The following is a 24351-nucleotide window of genomic DNA, read 5'->3' on the forward strand; positions in this document are numbered from 1 at the left end:
TTAATTTTGTTATCTTTATTGTGAAGATGGTTTTACGAATGTACACGTCAAAACTTATCAAATACATTTGAAATGTGTAGTTTATTGTCTTGTCAGCTATACCTCAGGACAGCAGTAATCTTTTAAAGTATAAATCCATTTCCTTGCAGTCAGAAAGCATTTATCTTTCACCAATGCATATGGTAGAGGTACTTAAACACTAAAATGAACTCAACACATCATCTATGCAAGTAACTGGATAATGTTCAGAAGGCAAGTTAATTTGCTTTTGTTTGGTAACTTCATCTGGTTAAAATGTTCTGAAGGCTAACTGCACTAGTTCTCTTTTCTTAAAAGACTTTCTTTCCCCTGGAAAAAAAAGGTTGACATCACAACTGGAATGCTCATACATCTTTTACTCCTTTCAAGAACACCTTGGTATGGCAGAGGAAAGGACACTGGAGCCATTCTTTAAAACCCAAGAGGGAGTCTATGTAAAGATTGTCTTTTTAAATGACTTGCCAAAAATGAATGATTTTTGAGACAATGAAGTTTCAAATCTGTCATGCTTAACTAGCCAACAGTGTGCTTACCTACTGGAAAAACAAGATTTTCATCATTTTTACATCCCAAAACGAAGGCAGAGAAACAATGTATGTAATATGTATTTTTATGATATATGTGTGTGTATACACACACACAGTTAAATATATGACTCTTTGGGGGCTATTTTTTAAGTTTCTTGTCCCTGGTCACAACTGAATAAAATCCGTATTGTGGGAGTCATGTGTCTTGTACTGCTTATGCTTATGTGACAACAAACTGAAAATAGTTATCTCCATCCTGTTCTTCTGACAGACTTCAAATCTCTATTGGGACGCTAAAGAAAAGGTTATGAAACCTCACTGGGGGCAATGGGAGCTACCTAGCAAGATGCGGAGGACATTAGAAATGCAGAGGTAGAAAACTCACATTGTTTGTACCAGTTTCCCCAGCACCAGCATGTGTTAACAGCTCCCTTTCATTTGCACTTGGTAGGTTGCTAGCAAGGATCAATACTTTTCTGGTCTATTCCATCTCCTTTTGCATGAGATGTTACATCCTTTGCCAAGGTAAGTTTTCTATAGCAAGTATGGGAAGTCAATACAAGAAATCTGTATCCCTCTCTTTCATCCAATTCTACTTGAAGGTTATTTAGTGGGTCTTCAGCTCTGCTGCATGTCACATTACCATGCTCCATTCTTCACCCACTGCCACTGTTCAGCCCACAGTCCTCCCTTAATGCTTAGTAGTCAGGAACCTAGGGGCAAGACCACTTGTCTAAACTGAGATGTACACTCCTAACTTCTTTACAGAGTTTGGCACAGCCTCTCCTTGGAATTCTCCCTCGGCTCCTACTCTACACCCTCCACCCCACCCCCAGGAAGTTGATTTATGTTCACTTTGCTTCCATTGCATGTTATATGGATCAAATAATGGGTTTCTAATCAGTCTCCCCCTTGGATTTGGGAACTTCTTATTTAGTTCCAATTACTGAGTGTCCACCATGTTCCAAGAATTATGCAAGGTAAGTAAGATACATGTTTATCTCCAGAAGTAGATGAATGTTGAGTGTATACATGAATGCATGAGACTGGGAAATATATGTAAGAACTAGCCAAATCCCAAACTCCATACAAAATATTAACAATTTCAACTCAGCCCTTGATATTTCTCAATCCCAAAATGCTGCTGGCAACAGGAGACCCCTCTAGGATTTTTGTTAAGCACACTTTCTGTGAGGGTGGAAATTAGTATGTGAGATAGTAGAAGGGACACATTTGTTGATTTCTAAATAGCATGGGGTGAAAGGTCAAAGTTGGAGACAATCTAGAGGCAGCCTCCCAAACTCTTAAGATCACGGTTTGGGGGACCCACACCCTTATCTAGGAAGATGCCACTCTGTTCTTCCATGCTTTTATTGGTGACAGCAATGGACAAGAACAAAGTCAGCCATAGCAGACACCCTGACCTGGTGCCTGGGTGGCAAGCAGGCCCTGAAGGGCCATTGGCACATCCAGTCCCAGCCCAAGATCCAGTCTATCCAGGCCATGTCCCCGAATGGGCAGAAGGCCGCCTGTCCAGTTTGTACATGTGGATCAGTCTGTCTGAGTGTCTGACCCGCTGCCTGCAGGGCGCCCTCATCCTTGGCACATGGTAGGGGCCACTGGGAACACAGCGTGGCATCCCCCGGTGGACCACTGGGCCCCGGTGCTGACCATGGGAGACAGGGCCAGGGACTGGAGGTGGCAGGGGGCCAGGCACAAAATTCACTCCAGGGCCACATCCTAGAAAAGAACCAGTCATCATCAGAATGGGCTCCTGGCCAAGGTGAACCCAGCTCTGCCCTTAGGTAGTTCTGGTCCTCCAGGATGAGTTTCTCTGGGCTTCAGTTTTCCTACCAGCAAAATGGCAATACCACTTCCTCTACCTCCAAACCAGGATATTGTGACAATCAATGAGTTGATTAAGAGTCAACAGATGCTGTTGCAGACTCAGCAGTGACTGAACCCAATCCTGGGGCCACAAGGAGCTACCCAACTCCTCAGCCCACATGAGCACAGGAAGCTACTTGGACAGGTGCAGGGGGGGCTGCAGAGGCACCTACCTAAGTGGGGTGGCACTGAGAAGTCCTCCGTTGGATTATAATTGAAGAATTCATTGGGTGGGAAGGGCTGGCCTGGGAAAAAGGGGGCATCCTGGGGCAGGGGTGGGAACAGGGGAGGCGGTGAGGGCTGGGGAAAGGGGTAGGAAAAGGGCATGGGAGGAGGCAGAGGGGAGGGTGGGGGTAAGGCCAGCTGCTCCCCGAAGTCTGGGGGCTGCCCATGGCTCCCCTGGAATGGATGATCCGACTCTGGCCAATCCTCAGTCCATGGGTCTAGAATGGGATGGTGATTTTAGTTCTGGGAAGCCAAGCTGCCCTGGACTCTCGCTGTCCACACTTTCCAATGACTCGCTCCTCTCAGAGAACAGGGCCACCAGGCAGGAGTATCCTCTGCCTCCAGTTTTCCTCATTCCCTAGCACTTCAGGCCAAGCCCAAGGTTTGTGCCTTCTGTCTTGCTTTTCTCAAAAGCCAGGGGATCTGCCCTTGTTCTGCCCCCTGCTCCCTCCAGAGCCTGCTCCTTGCATTCCCTGCTCCTGGATCTGGAGCTTTTTTCCTCTCCCAGTTCTTCCCTACAGACTGATACATGAGCTTGGCAAATCTCCCTTAAAAACCTAAAGACCCTGTCACTATCTCTTCCCATGAGTCTCCTGTCTTTCAAACTTCCACAAAGAGTATATTGCCTGGTTTCCACTCCCTCATCAACTGCTCACTGCCTCTTTTAATCCTACTTCACTCCAACATTTTTGCTACTAAACATAACCACTTACTGCAAATGTAACAACTTCCTTTCTTCCTGGCAGTCCAATGCCCCCTGTCATCCCAGAAAGTGCCTCCCTCCTCACCTCCTTTTGTTTCCCCCACCAACCCTTCTTTCCTTCCAACTCCAAAGTGTGGCCATTCAGCTCTCCTACATGGTTCACACTCAGGCCCTCAGCCTCCATCTCTCTGCTGGGACCACTGACTCCAAATCCACTCATTTCCACAGTTCCTCAAAGACATTTACCCTGACAGAACTCACCAAATCATCCTCCCACCCACCTCTTCCTTTTGATGTCTCTGTGTATATAGCTCCGAACTGGGTTCAGGAGACCTGAGCCACACCACCAGCTAGCCTTACAACTTTTGAGCATCCCTTGCTTTGCTAGATCAGTTCCCTCATCTGAAAAGCAAAGACACTGGACTATTACACAATTAAAGTCCTGATTCACCTCCCTGATGCTCCAACTCCTGGCTACCAAATCCTCACAGTTCACCTCTACGACACTGCTGCCCCTCTGTGCCCCCACACCCTCTACTGCTGTTAGAAACAGCCTCCTAACACAACCTGTGCCTCCAATTCAACACTATCCACTGTGTACTGTGCACACAGCAGCTGGGCTAGATACAGGCCAAAAGGGATGAGCTCTCAAGTGAGGCAAGAACCTGGCCCTTTGAGGATATGATATGGGGAGAGCAGACATGGAAACAATCCACCAGGATGCTTGCTTTGCTCCCTTCGTGAGCAAGCGGGAACTGAGAGGCTGACAGCACCAATCACAAGGCTTCTTTGCTTCTGCCATACTGCACAGACTGCTCTTCCTATTTCTGTCTTCCCACCCTTGCACCTATACATAGCTAGGTACCTTCTTTCCCAGGACAGGCGTCTTCTGACGTAATTTCTCTAGGTGCCCAATGCTTCTATAAGCTCATTTGGGTCAGAGAGGTGACTACCTGGCTAGACCATAGAGAACTGGAACTTGGACTGGAATGATCTCAAACCACCCCAGGGATGAGGAAGGTGCACTCAGGGGCCACAACAGTTCTTCAAGGGGCCTCTACAATCCTTGAGTATCTGTCCTGTCCCCTTTCTGAGGGCCCCCTCTGCACCACTATCCTTCCCCCTCGTGTAGGGCTCACCAGGTGGACAGTCACGCTTGGGGAGCTCGACACCCCAAGCATCAGCCACATGGGTCAGAAGCAAGTGTGAGAGGTGGCGGTGGGCATGTTGGTCCCAGTGTACACCGTCCCAGTGCCGGTGCCGTACTGCATGCCGGAAATGAAAGTGGAGGTCCAGGACATCGAAACAGTGGTCCCCAGCCAGCGTAGCACTGTAGAAGTTCCCTTCAACCACATCTCGCCGCAGAGAGCCCGCCAGGGGCTGGAGCTGAGAGATAAAGTGCAGCATCTAAGAGCTGCAGAAGGAAGCAGGGTCGGGAGGGAGGGTCCTCTATCTACCCATCAGCTGCCTCCTCCCCCATCCTGAGTTGCCCAGGTCACTTGCCTCTGGCAGAAGGAAACCCCCAGTGACACGTTCCCCCAGGGGCATCGCCATGTTCCACACCAGCAGGCAGGAGTCTGGCAACACCTGGTCCATACGCACAAAAACCCGCTCCAGGTTCTCTCGGTAGCTCTCCATTGAGCAGCGGCCATACCTGTCAGGCACCACACAGGGTGGGCAAAAGCACAACGGTGGATGGCCTCTGTGCCATACCTCCACCCCCAACCAGTATTTCCCTCTCCCCCTGTCCCAACCTGGAGAGATCCCAGAGGCAGGAGTTGATGATCACCAGGTCCGGGGCAGGCCCATATGTCAGCTCCTCCAGGACGGCCTCGAGGTACTCGGAGTAAACTCGGGTGAGGAAGTAGAAGCGCACAAGGTGGTGGCCAGAACCCGAGCAGAATTGGCGGACTTCACGGTATTGTGTCCCATTGTGCAACTCACCCAGCTGACCCCCAGCCACCAGCTGGTCCTGTTCAAAGCTCAGCTCCCCCTGCCCACCCCCCGACCCAGCTGATCAGAACCATGCCAGGAAGGAGGACCCTGCCAGGCCAGGGTCTGTGCCCACCCACCCCTGGCATGGTCACCAATCTTCCCTCACCTTGGCTTTCAGCTGGGCAGCTGTGAGCAGTGAGTCTTTTTGGAGCAAGAGCACCAGGTCCTTGTACACAGCCCGCTGGACTGCAGGGAGAGAGAGATCCTGAGGCTAAGACAGGCCTCACCCCATCCCAGTTTCTCCCAAGTCTAGGGCTCCCATCTTCCCAAGCTGGGATTGCCCAACACCACTTCTGTGGAGTGTTGGCATTGAGGCGGAAGAAAAGAGGATGTTTAATAAAAGTCCTGACCCTACCTTTGTTCCTTAAGCTGTATACTACCCCCCACCTTAACACACAATGACCCAAGATCAGCTGGCAGAAGTAAGTAGGGTAAGTCACCCAGGAGACAGGTAACAATCCAGCACTCTCCCATGAGGGAAATTATGGAGGACTGTCAGGGAGAAAAATACTGAGCAAAAAAAAATACTTTTTTACTGATGGGGTAAAAAACTTGACAGGCTACATCTGTCAGGACACCTGTGGAAAGTGAATGGAGGAATAAGAGAAGACCTACTGGACTGGAATAGACTAGGGGTCAGAAAGGAGGTCTGAGATGTAGACGAACGATCCAGACAGAATGGGCTACAGGTGTGAGACCAGTTCTTGTGATCCTAGAGGGTCACTCACTTGAGTCCCCCAAGATGACCACGAACTTGTTGTGTAACAGCTGCTGGACTTCCGAGGCCTGGAAGTGGACCATGGCGCTTCGCAGCGGGAGGCGCGGCTCCTCCTTCCTCAGGCAGAAGACCATGCCTCCGACAAGGACGGGCTGCGGGGAGATGCCACTAAGCCGCGCGAGGGCGGGGACTCAGGGTAGGTCGGCAGCAAGGCCCGCCCCGGGGTAAATGAGACTTCCGCCACCGGCCTCGCTCGGGCTGCTCCAGGCAACAGCGATGAAGGGGAGGCAGCAGAGGAGGGCACAGAGTAGCGCTGGCTTCGGTCACACCTAGCACCAGAGCCAAAGGGCCGCCAGGCCTGCATATCTCCAAGGCAGAGGCGCTTCCCGCGCGGCGCCGCCCTGCGCCCCGCCACGTGCCACCGCCTCCCCGCGCATGCGCGCTCCCGCTCGCGCCATTTACCGAGTCCCGGGGCTCCGCGCTGTTCACCCGCAAGCAGAGCAGACCCGCACACCGTGCGCCACGCCCGAAGCGGGCTCGGGGCCTAGCCTCATGTTCCCGCACCGCGGGAGGCCAGTCGGTTCCGCACAGCCCGCGCACGGCAAAACCCGTGCGTCCGGGTTTGCCGTCGGTGCGCAGCCCAGTGCCCAGCCTTCCCCATGCGTGCGTCGCCGCGGCCCCGACGGCGCCACGGGCCTCGGTGCCCCGGGCGGCGACGCTCACAGTTCCCACTTCCGGTCACCCATGTCCCGCCCTGCGCGACCCCTCCCAATGCCCGAGGGGACAGGAAGGAGGTGGGGTGGCCGCCGTTCGGGGCAGGAGACAAAGCCTGGCCCACCCGGGCAGGCACGAGGCCCAGGTATGGGCGGGGGAGCGGCGGCGGCGGTCCCGAGCAGCTGCCCACAGTGGTGATGGCCGTGGCAGCGGCCTCGCCACGTGACGCGTATGGGCGGAAGCGGAAGTGCTGGCCTGGAGCCCGCGCTTGAGACGAGTACCCTGCGCGCTGCCTAGCTGTCGTCCCCTGTACCAAGCATGGACTGCTACACGGCAAACTGGAACCCGCTTGGAGACTCTGCCTTTTACCGGTGAGCCGCCCCGCCTTCCCGCCCACGGTCCGGCTTACCCTGTTCGCCCGCCGGCTGGAGTCTCCGGGCGGAGCTGGCGGTGCGCGGCCCCGTCACCACTGGGGTCCGCCCCTCGCCTGCTCTACTGCTCTTACCGCACAGCCGGCTTCGGCCAGGGAGCCGGGCCTTCCTCTGCTCCAGAGTAGGAAGTTGAGCCAAGCACTGTGGTCGCATAAATAGAGACAGAGCCCAGCGCTGAAGCCCAGGTCTGTCAGCCTCTGGAAGGATGCTTAGATCACGTTGAGGGAGGTCGCCCGTGGCTGACAGCCAAGTGTCTATAGCCTTCTGCCGGGAAATGCTACTAAGTCTGAGGGGGCGGGATCGCACGGCAGGCGGGGTAACAGTGCTGACCCAGGCTGGGAGAAGAAGGTGGGGAGTCTTCTGTGAATTCAGGGGTAGCGTGATTGAGGACTTTCATGGGAGTCCTAGAATCTTTAACCACTGATCTTAATAAAGTGTAAACTGATTACATCATTACCCTGGTTAGGATAATTCAGTAGCTTTTTCTGTAGGATAAAATACAAACTCCATTTCGTTATCTATACATCAGCCCCAGTTTGTGTCTCCAGCTCCATCTGCACCCTCCTACCCAAGTTGTGTGTTCAGTTGCCCAAAATTACAGGACCCCAACACACCATGATGTTGCATAGCTATCGAGTTTGCAGCAGCCAGCTGTTCTTTATGTGGGCACTGTCATTTCCCTCTAATTCAAGGATTCTTTCTGAAACCTTCCCTGATCACAGTGGAGTCAGCTGACTTTCCTTTGGTCCTCACAGCGCCCAGGGCTTCGATCTGTTTAGTGTTGCACAGTAGAGCAATATTTGTATAGGTTTCTTCTGCTCCACCAGGTTTTTTAAGGGCTGAGAGCATGCTTCTTGCATCTATTTCCAATGCATGTTTAGAATAGTGCCTGCTATTTAGTAGTTGCCCAGTAACGTTTTTAAAAACACTGTATTGATTACAACTAAAAGCCACAGTGACATCTCATTGGGGTCTAATTTCAATAGAAAACACTCATTTTTGTCAGTGAAACTATGTACTGTTCTTACATGTTAAAACTTTTCAATGTAATTTTTAGGTGCATGTAATGTCAACCCTCAACATTTCCAACATGGACAAATGCCTTGTGGCAATTTTTAGAGATCTGTTGCATATGTTGTTTATTTATAGTTTGTGTCTTTTATAGATATGTCTGCACAATATGAAAAAGTGGCAAAAATTTTATTAAAAAGCAGTCAAGTCAGTAGAAAATAACAGTAACTTCAACTGTTTTTGTGGAGAAGGGGTGTCAGTTGACAAAAGCAGCCATGTAATTTAGTGATGACACAACATACACTTAAAAAATATATATTTTTGATATCGTTAATGTACAATTACTTAAATAACATTATGGTTACTAGACTCCCCCTATTATCAAGTCCCCCCCACATACCCCATTACAGTCACTGTTCATGAGTGTAGTAAGATGCTATAGAATCATTACTTCTCTTCTCTGTATATACTGCCTTCCCCATGTCCCCAACCCCCTACATTATGTGTGCTAATCGTAATGCCCCATTTTCCCCGTTATCGCTCCCTTCCCACCCATCCTCCCCAGTCCCTTTCCCTTTGGTAACTGTTAGTCCACTCTTGGGTTCTGTGATTCTGCTGCTGTTTTGTTCCTTCAGTTTTTTCTTTGTTGTTATACTCCACAGATGAGTGAAATCATTTGATACTTGTCTTTCTCTGCCTGGCTTATTTCACTGAGCATAATACCCTCTAGGTCCATCGTGTTGTTGCAAATGGTAGGATTTGTTTTCTTCTTATGGCTGAATAATATTCCATTGTGTATATGTACCACATCTTCTTTATCCATTCATCTACTGATGGACACTTAGGTCAGCGTATACTTTTTTAAATATTAACTTGTATTACTTTTGAAAATACACATTGCCTATACAGGTTTGTTGAATCAGAGAGTACTAAAAACGATGACCTCATTACCACAGAGCTTCTGTTTATCACATGAAGTCTTTACTTTGTTGATACACACGGAAAGTCTGGAATGAATTTTAAGTATTGAGTGAATGCCACAGGCACGACCTTCATGGCTAGCATACCCTTACCTGTGTTGTGCTGCCAGAAAGGAGGAGAAGCCTAGGTTTTGCTGTGGAGGATATGTGATTTTTGCTAATGGATGTAGAATCTTACTATGAACTAGACACCATGCTAAGTACTTTTTGTATATTAACTTGTTTAAGTCTCAACCCCTGGAATCCTTAGCCCCCATCTTTTTGATGAGGAAACTGAGGCACAGAGAAGATAGTTGGCTAGGGTACATAGTTAGTAAGGGGGTAGAGTCAGGATTTGAGCCCAGTGTTCTAGAACGTATTCTGAAGCATAGATTTTTTTTTTTAAACAAGAAAATATAATAGTGTATTCTAGCTTCTTCATGAGAGTGGAAATGCTTTAAATACACGTACTTGATTTTGTTTATGTTTGTGCATAGCTTTATGCTAGACTTAATATATGTTTGAGTAAGGGAATGAATGACAAGTGGCAGACACTGCATTTCAAGTCCTCTCTGTAGGACAGGATTCTTTTGCATTGGAAGTAGTGTGCTGAACACTCACCTAATTTGAGAAGGCAAGGAGAGGAAATGGTGACTGGCTCTTATGGGGCTCCCATCATTTTAGCCATTTTTATCCACAAACCCAATTTGAACTAATCCCATTAATTAACTTTGTTTAACCTTTTGTCAGACTGAGTGTAGTATATGGACCAGTAAAAAGGCATCTGCCCTCATACAGCTTACAGACAGCTGAGAAGGCAGTTGATAACCACTAATGACTCAGCATGGGCTTAATCATAATCACTATAATGGAGAGGTTTAGGGTCCTAAGAGAGCAAATAACAGACTGGGAGGTAGAGGTAAAGAAGACTTTTCTGAAGGAAATAGTAATACCCCATTTGGGGGATGAGTAAACTTAGATGCAGGGTTGGAATGGGGAAGAGTGTATACAAAAGTCCTGAGGCAGGAAAGAGGGACACTCCCAGGGACCTAAATAAAGAGAGCCAGTGTAGCTGGAGTGCCAGAGGCAAGGAGTGAATGCAAGACAAGCAGAGGTGAGGTGCCTTTCTCTTAGCTGCCACAACCTGCTGGGCCTTGTAAGCCACCTTTATTTGAAGAACAATGGGAAGCCCTTAAATGAAGGTCTCTTAATGAAAGGATTGATGTGACTAGATATGCACACGTTTGTGTGGGAGAGTGGGGGACAAGCTGGAAGGGACAAGCAAGAATGGAGGCAAGGGAGACTGGTCTGGAGGCCCCTGAAATAGACCAGGGAGCAGCTGGTGGTGGTAAGCACTCCAGCAGGAGTGGTGGAGAAGGAAAGAAGGGGATGTTTGTGAGATTTTAAGAAGTAAAAGTGAAGGAGATTGCAGTGGGTTCCACTTAGTAGGGAGGAGGAAGAGCAAAGAATCCAGGATGATTTGGATTTTAAGATAACAAAAAGGGAAGAGTGAGTTTCTTGGGAAGAGGGTGAATTTGATTTTGAACACATTGTTTCTGATACTTTAGAAACATCCCTCAAGTAAAACAAAGTAGACTTGAAGATACATTATGCACCTCCTGAAGCTCTTTGAAAGAGGTTGAACATTTTAGTATGTTTTTTGATGTTTTTTTGTTTTGTATAGGTAAACATGAACATTTTTTAAATTGTGGTTAAAAACATAGAACATAAAATTTACCATCCTAACCATTCTAAAGTACTGTCCAGTAGTGTTAAATATTTTGTATTGTTGTGCAACCAATTTCTGGAACTTTTTCCTCTTATAAAACTGGAACTCTGTATCCATTAAATAACGACTCCCCATTCTTCCCCTTCCTCAATCCTGGCACCCACCATTCTATTTTTTGTTTCTATGAATTTGACTGTGTATAGCTCATATAAGTGAAATCATCCAAATAATGGATGATTCCACTTATCACACTTTCAAGGTTCATCCATGTGTCAAAATTTCATTCTTCTTAAAGGCTGAATAATAGTCCCATTTTGTGTACATACCACATTTTATCTATACATTCATCTGTCAGTGGACACTTGAGTTACTTCCATCTTGTGGCTATTGGGAATAATACCACTATGAACATGGGGGTACAAATATCCCTTCGAGACTCTATTTTCAATTCTTTTGGGTGTATACCCAGAAATGGAATTGCTGGATCATATGTTAATTCTGGGTTTTATTTTTTGAGGAGCCATCTTTCTGTTTTCCATGGTGGCTGCACCATTTTCCATTTCCAGCAACAGTGCATATGAGTTCTTCAGTAGTATTTATTTTTGAGGCAGGCTGGAGTTAAGGAATTTCAGGAGTGATATGGACTGTCTTTCAGGCCTAGGGATTTGGGAACTAATAGATTATCCCCAAAGTTAGCCCTGATGTGCCTTTCCACCCCCACAGTGGTCTGATAGTCCAGCCCAGACAGTCTGGAGACATCTGTTTGCATACAAAGACTCCTCTCTCACTTCCTGGACTACTCTTTTCCAGCAGTTCAGCTTCACTGTCACAGGGATTTCTTCACTGTTTTCATGGAAGGGCTGGAACAGGGGCTGCCAGAGCTGCTAGTTAAGTGATTTCCTGCCAGCGTCCATTTACTGCAGCTGAGGGGATCTCCATTTCCAGGACCTGGCAGTAGATGAGAAAGGTGTAACTGGCCTTCCTCACAAAGTCCACACTGCTGGGCCCTTTTGAGAGGCCCCCCTTACTGCTGTCCTTACTTTGCTGAGCCACACTCAAGGTTCAGCTTGAGTCACCTCACCTTGAGAAGCCTTTACCTTGAAAGTTTGAGGAGGTAGTCCATGTTATGTTGCTCTTTACTCCCTGACCATGCTCCTGTCCCCCATTCAGGGGCTCTGCCTCCTTCCCACCCCAGTCTGTGTTGCTGCCAGCCTCCTGGAGCACATCCCTCACTAATTGTTTGATTGGACAGCCTACTAGGCATCCCAGCTTCTGCCACCTTCCAGGGGGACTTAAGTGGCCACCTGACTTCTCAGTTCCATGAGCTCTACTCAAGTGATTTTATCCACCTTCACCACATCCCTTTGCTCTTCCAGAAGTGCTCTATCTCTGAAACATTAAATTCAGGCAGTTCCTTCTCTTACCATTAGCTCCTGTCCTCACTGATGCTCTGATCCCTCCTTTTATACCTCCCTTCACTGGGATCTCTATTCCTGGAGCTCCCTGTTCTCTTTGTGTCCACATGCTGAACCCCCTCCTATAAATGTGTCCCTCCCTGTCCAGCTTGGAGTACACCCATAGTCAGTTCAGTTTCTTGCCTTTTCCCTGACAACCTTGTTCCTTTCTCCTTTGATTGCACACGCCTGGTCCAGAACCACCTCCCAGTTTATCAGCCACTCACCATCTCTATACCTGTGTCCACGCTGTCGTGAGCTTCCATGCAGGCCACACACAGGCAGGTTGGGACTACAGATCCATGCCCGCCAGCCTCAGGTGGGCTCTCACAGTCCTGTATGTGGGGTCAGCCTATACGCACTCACCAGAGGGCTCTACTTTTCTTTTAAAAGATTACCTAGACAATTAAAATGTTTTGGAAATACTGAAAATTGAAGTCCTCTTGGCCTCTCCTTCCAACAGCCGACTTTCCCTCATGTTTCTCTGAGAACTGGAAGTCATTGCATAAAAGGACCTAGGTTTCCCCAGACCAAACCTGCCAGCTCTCTTTCCCGACCACTGAGATGGGCCTTCTCAGAAACCATGTGCTATCCACCCACACCCTCCATCAGCCAATGTTTCTCCACTATTGTCCAGAATTCCCCTGCATCAGGATCACCTGAAATATTGGCTATATGGAGCTTCCTAGGCCAGATTCACTCCTTATCTCTGGGGTGGGTTCTGGGAATTCATTTTGTATTTTAACCAGCATTCAGGAGTAACTTTGCTGCAGGAAATTTTGGAGGGCACTGCTCTACATTGTTTTCCACCATCCTTACCTCCAAGAGCTCCCTATCAGATTTCTAATATACTCAAACCTACCCATTGTAACAAAAAATAGACTCCCCTGTTCTACAGGTCCCTCCTCCTCACCCCCTCTCTCTCTTCCCCATCCCAGCCAAAGGTCCAAAGACCACCATCTGTACTTGTTTCCATTTTCTGTCTTCCCACCAACATTCACTCTGGTCTGGTCACCCTGTTCTTAGTGATATACCATCACTGCATTGGACACACCTCAGGCCTCTTCTGAGAATGACTCCCTGGAACACTGGATAGTGGTGAACCCCTGCACCCTCCTTCTTTCTAGGGCATTGTATTTAACCTTTTACCATTAACATTTTCAACTGTACAACCAAGTAGAATAACATAACATCCAACATTTAGGTCTAAAAATTGTTAGTGTTGCAGTATTTGCTTTAATTCTTTTGGAAGTTAAATCTTTTATTAAGAAAAAGTCTAAATATACATAAACATATTAAAAGTAATTCCATGGACATCCATGTATTCATCAGCCAGCTTCAACAAGTATCAACAGTTGACCATTCTTTTTTCATCTTATCCCTCCCCCAAGTACCTACCTTTTTGGAGACCATTTAAAAACCAACCCTAGACATACCTTTTCAGATAATTTTTCTGCTATATTTTAAAGTAAATTACAGACATAACTTTGGTGTGTGTTACTTAAAAAGATGATGGTTTCCTATAGAACTGTAATACTGCTTCACATCTAACAAAATTCACATTTAATGTCATCTAAATAATGTTTAATATCATCCAGTCCTTACTCAAACTTCTCCAGTTGTCTTCAAGTGTCTTCTTACAACTAGTTTGTTCAAATCAAGATTCACGCAAGAATTACTTTGTTTGTTTACTACTCAAGTCTCTTGTAAGTTTCAACATTATTACTCCTACTCCCACCCCTACCTTTTGTTTTCATGACATTGACCTAAAAGACCAAGTCATTTTCTGGATTTGTCCCATTGCTTCATTGCAGTGCCTTGGAATTTTTTTCTGTATCACACTGTGTTTCCTGAAACTGTGTTAGATCCAGAGTCTTGATGGATTCGAGTTGAACATTTTTGGTAGAAATGCTTCACAGGTGATGCAGTGGTGTTTATGCTGCATCATGTCTGGAGGCATCTTCATACCAGGTTTGTCCACTGCCAGGGAAGTTGAGATTGCCCAGTGGGTTTGGATGCTGATGGTCATGACCTCCATTGTAAAGTCCCACATAATCAACTGGCAGGCTGGTCTCCCCAGGAATCATGCCATATTCGGACAAGGTATTGGCTCTGCTGTTGGCAGATTCTCCTCTCAGCTAAGCAGTGGTGTTCAGGTCAGCCCTGGGAAGGGAGGTTCCCAAGCAAGACAGCTACCCCAAGTGAGGTTATCAGAGCATTTTCATGCAGTGGAAGGCTAGTCTCTTTGGACATAGGAGAGCAAGCTGCTTCTCTGGTACAGTAGGCTAAGAATGAATTCAGGGTTCAATGTTGTCAGTTTCATCTGGGTCTAACCATATACTCCCCTTCTAGGTTTCAGGATCCATTTCTTGCCTGATCATTGTCCTAACTTTCACATGAGAAATGGCATGCGGTGTTGGTAAATTAAACTATTTTAATTTAACAACCCACAAAATTAAATTTTGTGTTTGATTTTCAGCAGTAGCAGCTGTGTGGCTACAAGAAATAAGAGATTCTTTTAGGGCTGTTATAGAAGCTTTTTGCTTCCCAGACCATGACTTGAGCTGAAAGTTAACAGACCCAGGCTTGTCATTTTCTCTTTGGAAATGCTCACATGCACTTAAAATAATCTGTCTCGCCACACAGCCCTAGTAATCATCATTACTGCCATATGGTCAAGCACAGAAGTCACTCCCAAAGCACATGTTTGCCTTGACATTTACCACAGTAAACTGAAGCTTGATGAATTGTGATGCCACTGCATGCAGTAGGTCACTGGCACCTGTTTCTCATTGATAGCAAGCTTAGCCCTGCCTTCAAGCCCAAATGCACAACCAAACCTATCTCCAAATCACATCTTTAAGGGTCTATCTCCTGGGACCGCTCCTTGTGCCAAGTTTATATCAGTCTGGGTCCAATCAGGAGACAAACTGGCGAATTTTAATAAACACAAAGAATGATTAAGCTGTAATAGAAGAGTAACTGTAAGATATAAGACAATCTTACTTAGTAGCCTAGGGCTGAGGGAGAGTACCCAAGGAAGACAAACTTGAAGGGAGCCCCTTTCCAGGTTGGGTTTCAGACCTTGCTGGAGAAATTACAGTTGCATCTCACTGGATAGCAGAGAAGTTCACTGGTTTGCCTGGGCCACAGTTGGCCCAGTTACTGGGCAAGCAAGAAGCAACCCTCTGGGATTCTTCTTCAGGAAGAGTGCTGGTGCAGACAGGAGGTCTTGAGCACATGGTGTCTGTAAGGTAAGCCACAACCAGTGGCTGGGAGCATGGGTGTGCAGAGAGGGCCACTGGAAACACTTGAGTGGTCCAGGTGGGCTTGCCAGTGGTCAGGCATCTTGACATGCAGAGGAAGGTAGGGCCTGGTATGGGCAGGCCAAGAATGCGGGGTCTGTCCAGGGAGCCATGGGAAGATGATCACCAGTCTGGGTGAACCTTCAAGGTTACTGGCATGATAGTACCACCAGATGTGCTCACACCCTGGCTGCTGGCTGCTTGTGCCCCTTCTGGAAGCTGCAAGAGAGCCCCTTCCTCAGGCAGCAGTGTTCCTCCAGCGTCTTCTGCGTGCAGAGATTACTAGCATTTCACTTGCTATAAAGCAGAAGCACAAAGGAGTACTGTCTGTTATCATACAAAATGGCACTGAAGGGTGAATTTGGAGCTGAGCATCAGTGGATTGATAACTGACATGTTAGGTCTGTGAATATTTTCTCATCTTATTTTCATCCAATGATTTTGTGACAAAATGTCAGAAGAAATGCATATAGTGTTATAAAAAATTCAAACAATGCAAAAGTATATAGTCTAAACATTGGCAGCCCCCCTACATCCCTCACCCATTCACCACCCTCTCCAATGTAACCACTATCTCTGGGTTAGTGCAGTTTAGGGTCTCTAAGTGTTTTTCTATGTATTTATACATATACATGTGATTATATGTAATATATTTGTCAAAAATACGTGCTTGTTTTTTTTATTTCATAAATAAATAGGTTCACAGAGTTCATATTGAGCTGCAGCTTACTTTTTTAATCTAACAGTGTATTTTAGAGATCATTTCATGTCAGTACACAAAGAGTCACCTTATTAATGGCCACATAATATTCCCCCAAATGGGCATAGCATAGTTCATTAACCTGTCCCATTTGGGTGGACCTTTAAGGAGGTTTTTCCAGGTTTTTTTCTTTAACTATTAAATAGTGTTGCAGTGAATTCATAGCTTTGTGCACTTAATGCAAGTACTTTTATAAGTTAGACTCTTAGAAGGAAATTGCTAAGTCACAGTGTACATATTTAAAAGTTGGATAGATAGCTTTTCTTCCAATAAGGCTGAACCAATTTATTATCCCACCAATATATATGCAAATGTTCATTTTTCTACGTCTTCAACAGTACTAGTTGTTGTTAGTAATAATTTTTGCCATTCAGATGGTAAAAACATAATTTTCAAACTTATATTTACCTAGTCATTAGATATATCTATATCCTTTGACTATTTTTCTGTTGTGTTGTTTCTGTTGATTTGCAAAGGAGCTCTTTGTGTAGTACACATTAGCTTTTTGTTACAAATGTTGAAAATGTTTTCTCAGTGTCACTTTTATGTATTAATTTTTAACATACAGATTTTCAATTTTCATGTAATAAAATCTATCGATTTTTTCCTTGATAATTTCTGGGTTTTGTGTCTTGCTCTAAAAGACTTTTCCATAGTTCACATTATAAAAATACTAGTTCATATTTTCTCAAGTTTTTCATGTTAGTTTTTAAATACTTTTACATAAAATAGTGGATAATAACCCTTGACCATTTTTCTTTTTCTTTTTCTTTTTAAAAATTACAGCCTTTTGTATTTTTAAGGAAGGGATCTCTTTTTCATATATGTCACCAACACTTTTTCCCTTTTCATAGTATGTCTTACTAGTTTGTTCTTGGTGGATTTTTTTTTTTAATGTATGAGAGTTTTTAATGATTATTTTAATATAAATGACTGCTAATGTGATTTAAAAACTCAAAGTCTCAGTCCTATCCCTGTCCTTATTCATCTAATTCCACCCCTCACATATAAGTAACTGCTATTTTTACGTTCTTGGAAATATTTCCAGTTTCTTTTTTCAGATAGAAGCTAATATAAAATACATGTATTGTTTTTACCCCTTTTATGTAGAAGTATACAGAAGTCCTACTATTACTTAGACACATCTTTTGGTTTTTTTCTTTGTCACACCCAGGTTTTATATCATGCTTAGAATTTGTTTCTACTTTGAGATTGTAAAAATTGCCAAGATTTGTTCTGATACAGCTTTATTTTTTAACACTTAAATCTTGAATCCCATCTGGAAACTATTTTTTTGTAGAGATTAAGTAATGAAATAGCATTTATTGTGATTCTTCCCATATGGCTCATTGTCTCATTTCAAGTATTAGTTTGCACCAATTTGAAATGCCATCTTATTACATGCTCAATTTCCAGGTCTTTCTCTGGATTCTGGTCTCTTCCGCTGATCGATTTGCTTATTCCTGTGCCAAATAACCATTTTAATTGATTTTAGTTTTATATAGTGTATATTGATATCTGATATATATTTGTGCTCATATTTTCAAAATGTTCTTAAATATTTTCCAGTATTTTCTCTTTAAAATGATCTTTTTGTTCAGCAGATGAATGTTAGAATCAGTTTGAGCTCCCACCCAAAAGAAATTGGGGGTGATTTTTGTTGGAATTCTAGCAATTATAGATCATACTAGAATACTTCTTCATGTCTTCTATATTCTTGAGTAAACTTTGATTTGATTTTGTAAACATTTTATTGGTTTATTCTTGGGTATCTTATTTTATTGCTATCATGTTAGGATCTTTTTAAGGTTGTATTTCTAATTGATTCTCCCTGTGGTAGAGAATTTATTGATATGCAAAATACACTGATTTTTCTTGGTCACCCAACTGAGCTCTTTTATTCTTTATTCTATAGACTATTTTGGATTTTCTAAATAGCCAATCACATTATTGTAAACAGGAGCAGTCTTACTCCTCCAAAATATAAATCTCTCTATTTTTTTCTTAAATTATTTTGGCTAGAAACCCAAGAAGAATGTCAAATAGAAGGTAATGGTGGGCACCTTTCTGATCTCTAATGGGAAGACTCCTGAAGTGATAGTAGCCAAAACATTCTGCTTCTTACGCATTGTTTTGTCTTGGTGTCCTGGAATAATGCCCAGTCCTTTTCTGTCCCCTTTCCCCATCTCCAACCATTAAATGATGGTGAGCCTCAAACTTCTTACTCTGTCTTCTCATGCAGCACACACCTTTTTAGTGAACCATGCACATCTTAGATTGCAGTCATTTCGTGCTGGCCTGTGATTTCATTTGCCTTCCATGAGTCAGGCATTCACAGATTGACATCTCCAATCAGGACTCTCTCTTCAGCTCTGGGCTCACTGAAGCTCCTCTTGGATTTCTTTCAGGCACTGCTAATTCAGTACCTTTAAAACAGTTCATTATCAACAAACTTCAGCTGGACCCCTGGGTATTAAGCCAAGAATCAGAAATAGAAGAAATGCTAGCTGCTCCAAAAGACCCTTGTAGGGTCCTATTTCCTGCCAACATAGGTCCAAGCCAGCCACCCTACCCTAGTCCTACCTTAATTTGTGCCCTGTCTTTGGCCACACAGTCTGCCTGTCCCAGGAGCTCCTACCATCCTTGGATACTTGCCCCTTTCCTGCCAACACCCTCTGTTCCCTTGCCTGCTGTCCCTAAGCATGCATGTGGTTAGTTGGCCTAGCTGTTCCAAGCCATTACCCCTGTCCCTGCCTCATTGGGGGGTTTAGGGGGCTCTTCTACTGCCCTGTGGAGGGTAGATGGAGCCTTTAGGGGTTCCTCTGGGACTCACTCCATCCGGATGCAGAGTCACAAGAATAATCTCTGCTTGCCTCTGTGTGGCAGGAAGTATGAACTGTACAGCATGGCCTGGGATCTGAAGGAGGAACTCAGAGACTGTCTGGTCGCTGCTGCACCCTATGGGGGCCCCATTGGTATGCCACCCCTCTGCCACTGTATGTTCTGGGACCATTGGGTAAACTCAAGGTTCTTCATTCCTGTTCTCGCTGGTGTGTGCTGGTAGTCCCCTCCATTCCCCCACCCACACTGAGATGCTTTTAATTCTGGTCTCATAAGGCCTGTACTATATGGGGAATGTCTGGGGAGCTGGACAGAAAATCTCTTCTCGAACTACAGCACTGCTGAGGAGCCCCTGGAGGAAGGAGAAGGCTGCCAGCGCACGGCCAGTGCTCAGGATCTACTCTGCTTCGGGGGTGCTTCTGGCCAGTCTGCCGGTGTGCAGCCCCGCCCCGCCCTGGGACTGGGGGCTGGGTGGGTTCTGTGTTCTGAGGTCAACTTCCACAACCTCCTCCTCTGCAGTGGAAGAGTGGGCCTGTGGTGTCCCTCGGCTGGTCCGCTGAGGAAGAGCTGCTCTGTGTGCAGGAAGATGGTGCGGTGCTGGTTTACGGGCTTCACGGAGACTTCCGGAGACACTTCAGCATGGGCAATGTAGGCTGGGCAAAAGGGAGGGGGTCTGTGACCCTGTGGTTCCTGTAACCCACAGCGCCTCTCCCCAGGAAGTACTCCAGAACCGGGTTCTAGATGCTCGGATCTTCCATACCGAATTTGGTTCCGGGGTGGCCATCCTCACAGGGGCCCACCGCTTCACCCTCAGTGCCAATGTGGGTGACCTCAAACTCCGCCGGATGCCAGAGGTGCCAGGTGAGCCCTGACACCCCTGAGAGCCATTCAGTACTCACAGATGTGCCTGCAGACCGTGGAGTCAACAGAGGCCAAAGCTGTGGGCTTGGGTCATTCTGAGGTTGTCCTCTGCCCTGGGCCACAGGTCTGCAGGCTGCACCCTCATGCTGGACCACATTGTGCCAGGAGCGAGTGGCACACATTCTTCTTGCTGTGGGGCCCGATCTTTACCTCCTGGACCATGCAGCCTGCTCCACAGTGGTAAGGGCCCTGAGTGGGAGTGAAATGGAGAGACTGGGGCAGGCAGTAGGGAAGACCTGAGAAGTCATTATTTCTGGTGTCCTCCCTGGCCCTGCCCCAGACACCCCCTGGCCTGGCCCCAGGAGTGAGCAGCTTCCTGCAGATGGCTGTCTCCTTCACCTACCGACACCTGGCACTCTTCACAGACACAGGCTACATTTGGATGGGGACAGCATCACTCAAGGTGTGATCCCAGGACAACACATGGGTACCATGGTTTGTTAAGGGAAGGTCTGTTGGGAAAAGGAGAAGGGCTTTTTTTTCTTTTGAGAGGGCATCTCTCATATTTATTGATCAAATGGTTGTTAACAGTTAACAACAATAAAATTCTGTACAGGGGACTCAATGCACAATCATTAATCCACCCCAAGCCTAATTCTCATCAGTCTCCAATCTTCTGAAGCACAATGAACAAGTTCTTACATGGTGAACGAATTCTTACATAGTGAATAAGTTCTTACATGGTGAACAGTACAAGGGCAGTCATCACAGAAACTTTCGGTTTTGATCACGCATTATGAACTATAAACAATCAGGTCAAATATGAATATTCGTTTGATTTTTATACTTGATTTATATGTGAATCCCACATTTCTCCCTTATTATTATTATTATTATTATTATTTTTAATAAAATGCTGAAGTGGTAGGTAGATGTAAGATAAAGGTAGAAAACATAGTTTAGTGCTGTAAGAAAGCAAAGAAAAGGGCTTTTTAACTAGACTGGTGCCTGCTGGGACAGGGCTGTGATATTCCCTGCAACCTTTCAGGAGAAGCTGTGTGAGTTCAACTGCAGCATCCGGACTCCACCAAAGCAGATGGTCTGGTGAGGATAGGGTTGTATTGTTGAGGGTGAGGGTGGGAATAGCTTTGTTTCCTGGGACACCCTGATTCGTCCTGTCTACTGGCCAAGCCAAGTAGAGCTTGCGTTGTATCTTCTATGCATGCTTGAGGGAAATTCCTGTCTACATGTGAACCCACAACTGACAACATAGCATGAGAGGGAAGCAGACACCAATCAAAGGATTGGGATAAGGGGCAGCAGGCAGGCATATGCAGGGCTGTCCCAAGGAAGTGATGTAAGCAGTGGTGTGGGAGATATAGCTGCGGGCCCAGCATGTTGTGCATATTCCAGATGTGTGTGTGGTTCTGCCTACAGGTGTAGCCGTCCTCGCAGCAAGGAGAGGGCTGTCGTGGTGGCCTGGGAGAGGCGGCTAATGGTTGTGGGCGATGCACCTGAGAGCATCCAGTATCCTTGGAGGACTACCTTTGGGGGTGGAAGGGGAAAAGGGAGGGGAGTCACCAGCCCCACCCCATTTTTGGGTCCTCTTGGACACCTTGACCAAGTTTAGGTTCGTGCTGGATGAGGACTCCTACCTGGTGTCTGAGCTGGATGGGGTCCGCATTGTCTCCCATAGCACCCACGAGTTCCTGCATGAAGTTCCAGGTGAGGCCCTCAGGGTACCATGTGACCCAGGGTGGTAGCTCCTCAGCACTGCAGCTGCCCTGAGCCAGTGCCCCAGAGCAGGATCAGGGCATTGAGGCAGGGCTGAGGGTTCCCTGTCCCCTTCCCCGACTCACCAGCTACCCCCTACCCCCAGTGGCCAGTGAGGAGATCTTCAAAATTGCCTCGATGGCTCCTGGAGCACTGCTGTTAGAGGCCCAGAAGGAATATGAGGTAAGGCTCTGGCCTTCTCCCTGGGTTCTAGTATGATCTTCTCCTTCCCCTTCCCCTGATTGACCCAGACCCCTGCCCCTGCCTGGGCAAGAGTGGACACAACCAGGTACATCTGTCAAGAGAAAGGTCCAGGCAGGACACTGGGCTGGGCTGGGGAGAGCCATCAGGTGGACTGAAATGACATGGTGTCCTCCATGTGGTGATGGGGAGGGCAGTGAGCCCCGACTATCCCCAGTCCAGCCAGGCACACACAAGTCAGGTACTATCAGGGGCCCTCACAGGCAGTTGCATTTCCTTTACAAGGAAATGTATGGGCACCTCGGGTAGACTGAGCGGGCTGTAAGGGTTTGGAATCCAGGCCCTCAGCCCCCCTAAACCAGCCTATTTGAATCACAGCCCAGGTGGCCAGATGTGGGGGTTTCGCTGTCATGTTGCACCTTCCCTGGTACCTTCCTCCCATCCACCAGAAAGAAAGCCAGAAGGCAGATGAGTACCTGCGGGAGATCCAGGAGCTGGGGCAGCTCACCCAGGCTGTGCAGCAGTGCATTGAGGCTGCGGGACATGAGCACCGACCAGACATGCAGAAGAGTCTGCTCAGGGTCGGCCTGGATGGCAGGGAATGGGAGAGGGTGCTGGGCAGGAGGTGGGGGTAGGGGGGAAGAAGCTCTCCTCTGTTGCCCTCTGCCTCTTCTCAGGCGGCCTCCTTTGGAAAGTGTTTCCTCGACAGATTTCCACCTGACAGCTTCGTACGCATGTGTCAGGACCTGCGTGTGCTTAATGCTGTTCGGGACTATCACATTGGGATCCCTCTCACCTATAGCCAGTATCCTCTAGCATGCTGGAGGGGTGTGTACAGCCAGGGGTGAAAGGGAAAGGGGCTGGAGATGCCGCCTAAAAGTCCTTGGCAAATAAGGTGTATCCCCCCAGCTGGATCCTTAACCGAGTAAAATGCAGATATAAACAGCTCACCATCCAGGTGCTGCTGGACAGGTACTGCAAACCCAAGGGAGGAGGCTGTAGGTGGGTGGGCATTTCAGCCCATAGTGGGTTCTTGTGCTCACTGCTCCTGACTGACTCTTCGGGATGTAGAAGACCCGAGGTGCAGGCTGGGACTACCCTGCCCTTTCTACCCGACCTCACCCCCTGTACCCTTAACTCCCTTGCCGGCCAGGCTTGTGTTGCGGAGGCTTTACCCCCTGGCCATCCAGATATGCGAGTACCTGCGTCTTCCTGAAGTGCAGGGTGTCAGCAGGATCCTGGCTCACTGGGCCTGCTATAAGGTGAGAATGTAGGATGCAAGGTCTGAGGGCATTTTAGAGATTCCAGGTGTAGGTATAGGAAATACAAAGTGTAGAGCTGAGGGTGTAGGTTTTGGGGCTAGTGAGAAAGGGGAGAGCCATGTGTGTGTGGCACCCCCCTTCCTCTGCAGGTACAACAGAAGGATGTGTCTGATGAGGATGTTGCTCGAGCCATTAACCAGAAGCTGGGGGACACGCCTGGTGTATCGTATTCTGACATTGCTGCACGGGCCTATGGCTGTGGCCGCACAGAACTGGCCATCAAGGTGTGGGTGCCCAGCCCTCCCCAGATGCTCTGATGGTAGGATTAGAGGCCCCCAGGCCAGCTCCTCTTTGTTCCTTCCTCTTCACCCCACAGCTACTGGAGTATGAGCCACGTTCTGGGGAACAAGTACCCCTTCTCCTAAAGATGAAGAGGAGCAAACTGGCACTGAGCAAGGCCATTGAGAGTGGTGACACTGACCTGGGTGAGCAGGATTTGGGTGAGGGCAAGGCCCGAGTCCCTGAGTCAAGCAAGGGGCTAGGCTAGAGTGCCAACCCCCGCCCTTATCATCCTGTAGTGTTCACGGTGTTGCTGCACCTGAAAAACGAGCTGAACAGAGGAGATTTTTTCATGACCCTTCGGAACCAGCCCATGGCCCTGAGTTTGTACCGACAGGTGTGTGTGTGTTGGGCAGGCATGCGGCTGGACCCTCCTGCCCCTGAGTTGGCCTTACTGACTGCCTGCTTGCTCATGGTCCCCAGTTCTGTAAGCATCAGGAGCTAGAGACGCTGAAGGATCTCTACAATCAGGATGACAACCACCAGGAGTTGGGCAGCTTCCACATCCGAGCCAGCTATGCTGCAGAGGAGGTCTGAGGTCCACGGAGTGGATGGGGACTGGGGCAGGCCTGTTGGTCTGGTTCCTTCTCTAAGAATCTAGGCCTTGTGTTTGGCAC

General features: G+C 47.3%; 2 protein-coding genes across 7 annotated transcripts in view; one reads left to right on the forward strand and one right to left on the reverse strand.

Annotated features, from left to right (window-relative positions):
• PCED1A (PC-esterase domain containing 1A) lies at positions 1 to 7565 on the reverse strand. 4 transcript variants are annotated; one of them, XM_037017446.2, is made up of 8 exons: positions 7314 to 7565; positions 6105 to 6246; positions 5483 to 5562; positions 5136 to 5374; positions 4885 to 5035; positions 4521 to 4767; positions 2627 to 2896; positions 1 to 2306 (listed from the first exon to the last, which is right to left on the reverse strand). In XM_037017446.2, the coding sequence occupies exons 2-8, from the start codon at positions 6226 to 6228 to the stop codon at positions 2059 to 2061; spliced, it is 1359 nt and encodes a 452-aa protein (XP_036873341.1). In that variant the 5' UTR covers positions 6229 to 6246; positions 7314 to 7565; the 3' UTR covers positions 1 to 2058. The 4 variants fall into 4 exon arrangements, with proteins under 4 accessions (XP_036873341.1, XP_017530674.1, XP_017530673.1 ...); XM_017675185.3 differs by having other exon boundaries at positions 7218 to 7565; XM_017675184.3 differs by lacking the exon at positions 7314 to 7565 and adding an exon at positions 6557 to 6926.
• Positions 6972 to 24351, forward strand: part of VPS16 (VPS16 core subunit of CORVET and HOPS complexes) — a 25315-nt gene continuing 7935 nt past the window's right edge. Inside the window, exons 1-19 of one of the 3 annotated variants that reach the window (XM_073236841.1) lie at positions 6972 to 7179; positions 19344 to 19432; positions 19575 to 19732; positions 19818 to 19946; positions 20015 to 20159; positions 20284 to 20399; positions 20500 to 20622; positions 21208 to 21263; positions 21597 to 21686; positions 21790 to 21884; positions 22039 to 22115; positions 22583 to 22714; positions 22811 to 22938; positions 23070 to 23105; positions 23287 to 23395; positions 23545 to 23679; positions 23772 to 23880; positions 23974 to 24071; positions 24158 to 24265. In XM_073236841.1, coding sequence (XP_073092942.1) covers positions 7127 to 7179; positions 19344 to 19432; positions 19575 to 19732; positions 19818 to 19946; positions 20015 to 20159; positions 20284 to 20399; positions 20500 to 20622; positions 21208 to 21263; positions 21597 to 21686; positions 21790 to 21884; positions 22039 to 22115; positions 22583 to 22714; positions 22811 to 22938; positions 23070 to 23105; positions 23287 to 23395; positions 23545 to 23679; positions 23772 to 23880; positions 23974 to 24071; positions 24158 to 24265 — 1986 coding nt within the window. In that variant the 5' untranslated portion in view covers positions 6972 to 7126. The remainder of the gene's footprint in view (positions 7180 to 19343; positions 19433 to 19574; positions 19733 to 19817; positions 19947 to 20014; positions 20160 to 20283; positions 20400 to 20499; positions 20623 to 21207; positions 21264 to 21596; positions 21687 to 21789; positions 21885 to 22038; positions 22116 to 22582; positions 22715 to 22810; positions 22939 to 23069; positions 23106 to 23286; positions 23396 to 23544; positions 23680 to 23771; positions 23881 to 23973; positions 24072 to 24157; positions 24266 to 24351) is intronic. The other 2 variants (XM_073236843.1, XM_073236842.1) reach the window with 2 other exon arrangements.

This window comes from Manis javanica, chromosome 5, assembly GCF_040802235.1.
Source record: "Manis javanica isolate MJ-LG chromosome 5, MJ_LKY, whole genome shotgun sequence".
Taxonomy (NCBI): domain Eukaryota; kingdom Metazoa; phylum Chordata; class Mammalia; order Pholidota; family Manidae; genus Manis; species Manis javanica.

Excerpts from the sequence above, each read along its gene's own strand:
- PCED1A (XM_037017446.2), bottom strand. The coding sequence starts at position 6,228 with ATGGTCTTCTGCCTGAGGAAGGAGGAGCCGCGCCTCCCGCTGCGAAGC. Across the intron at positions 5,036-5,135 it reads TGCCTCTGGGATCTCTCCAG|GTATGGCCGCTGCTCAATGG; the intron begins GTTGGGACAGGG and ends GGTGCCTGACAG. Across the intron at positions 4,768-4,884 it reads GGGGTTTCCTTCTGCCAGAG|CTCCAGCCCCTGGCGGGCTC; the intron begins GCAAGTGACCTG and ends TTTATCTCTCAG.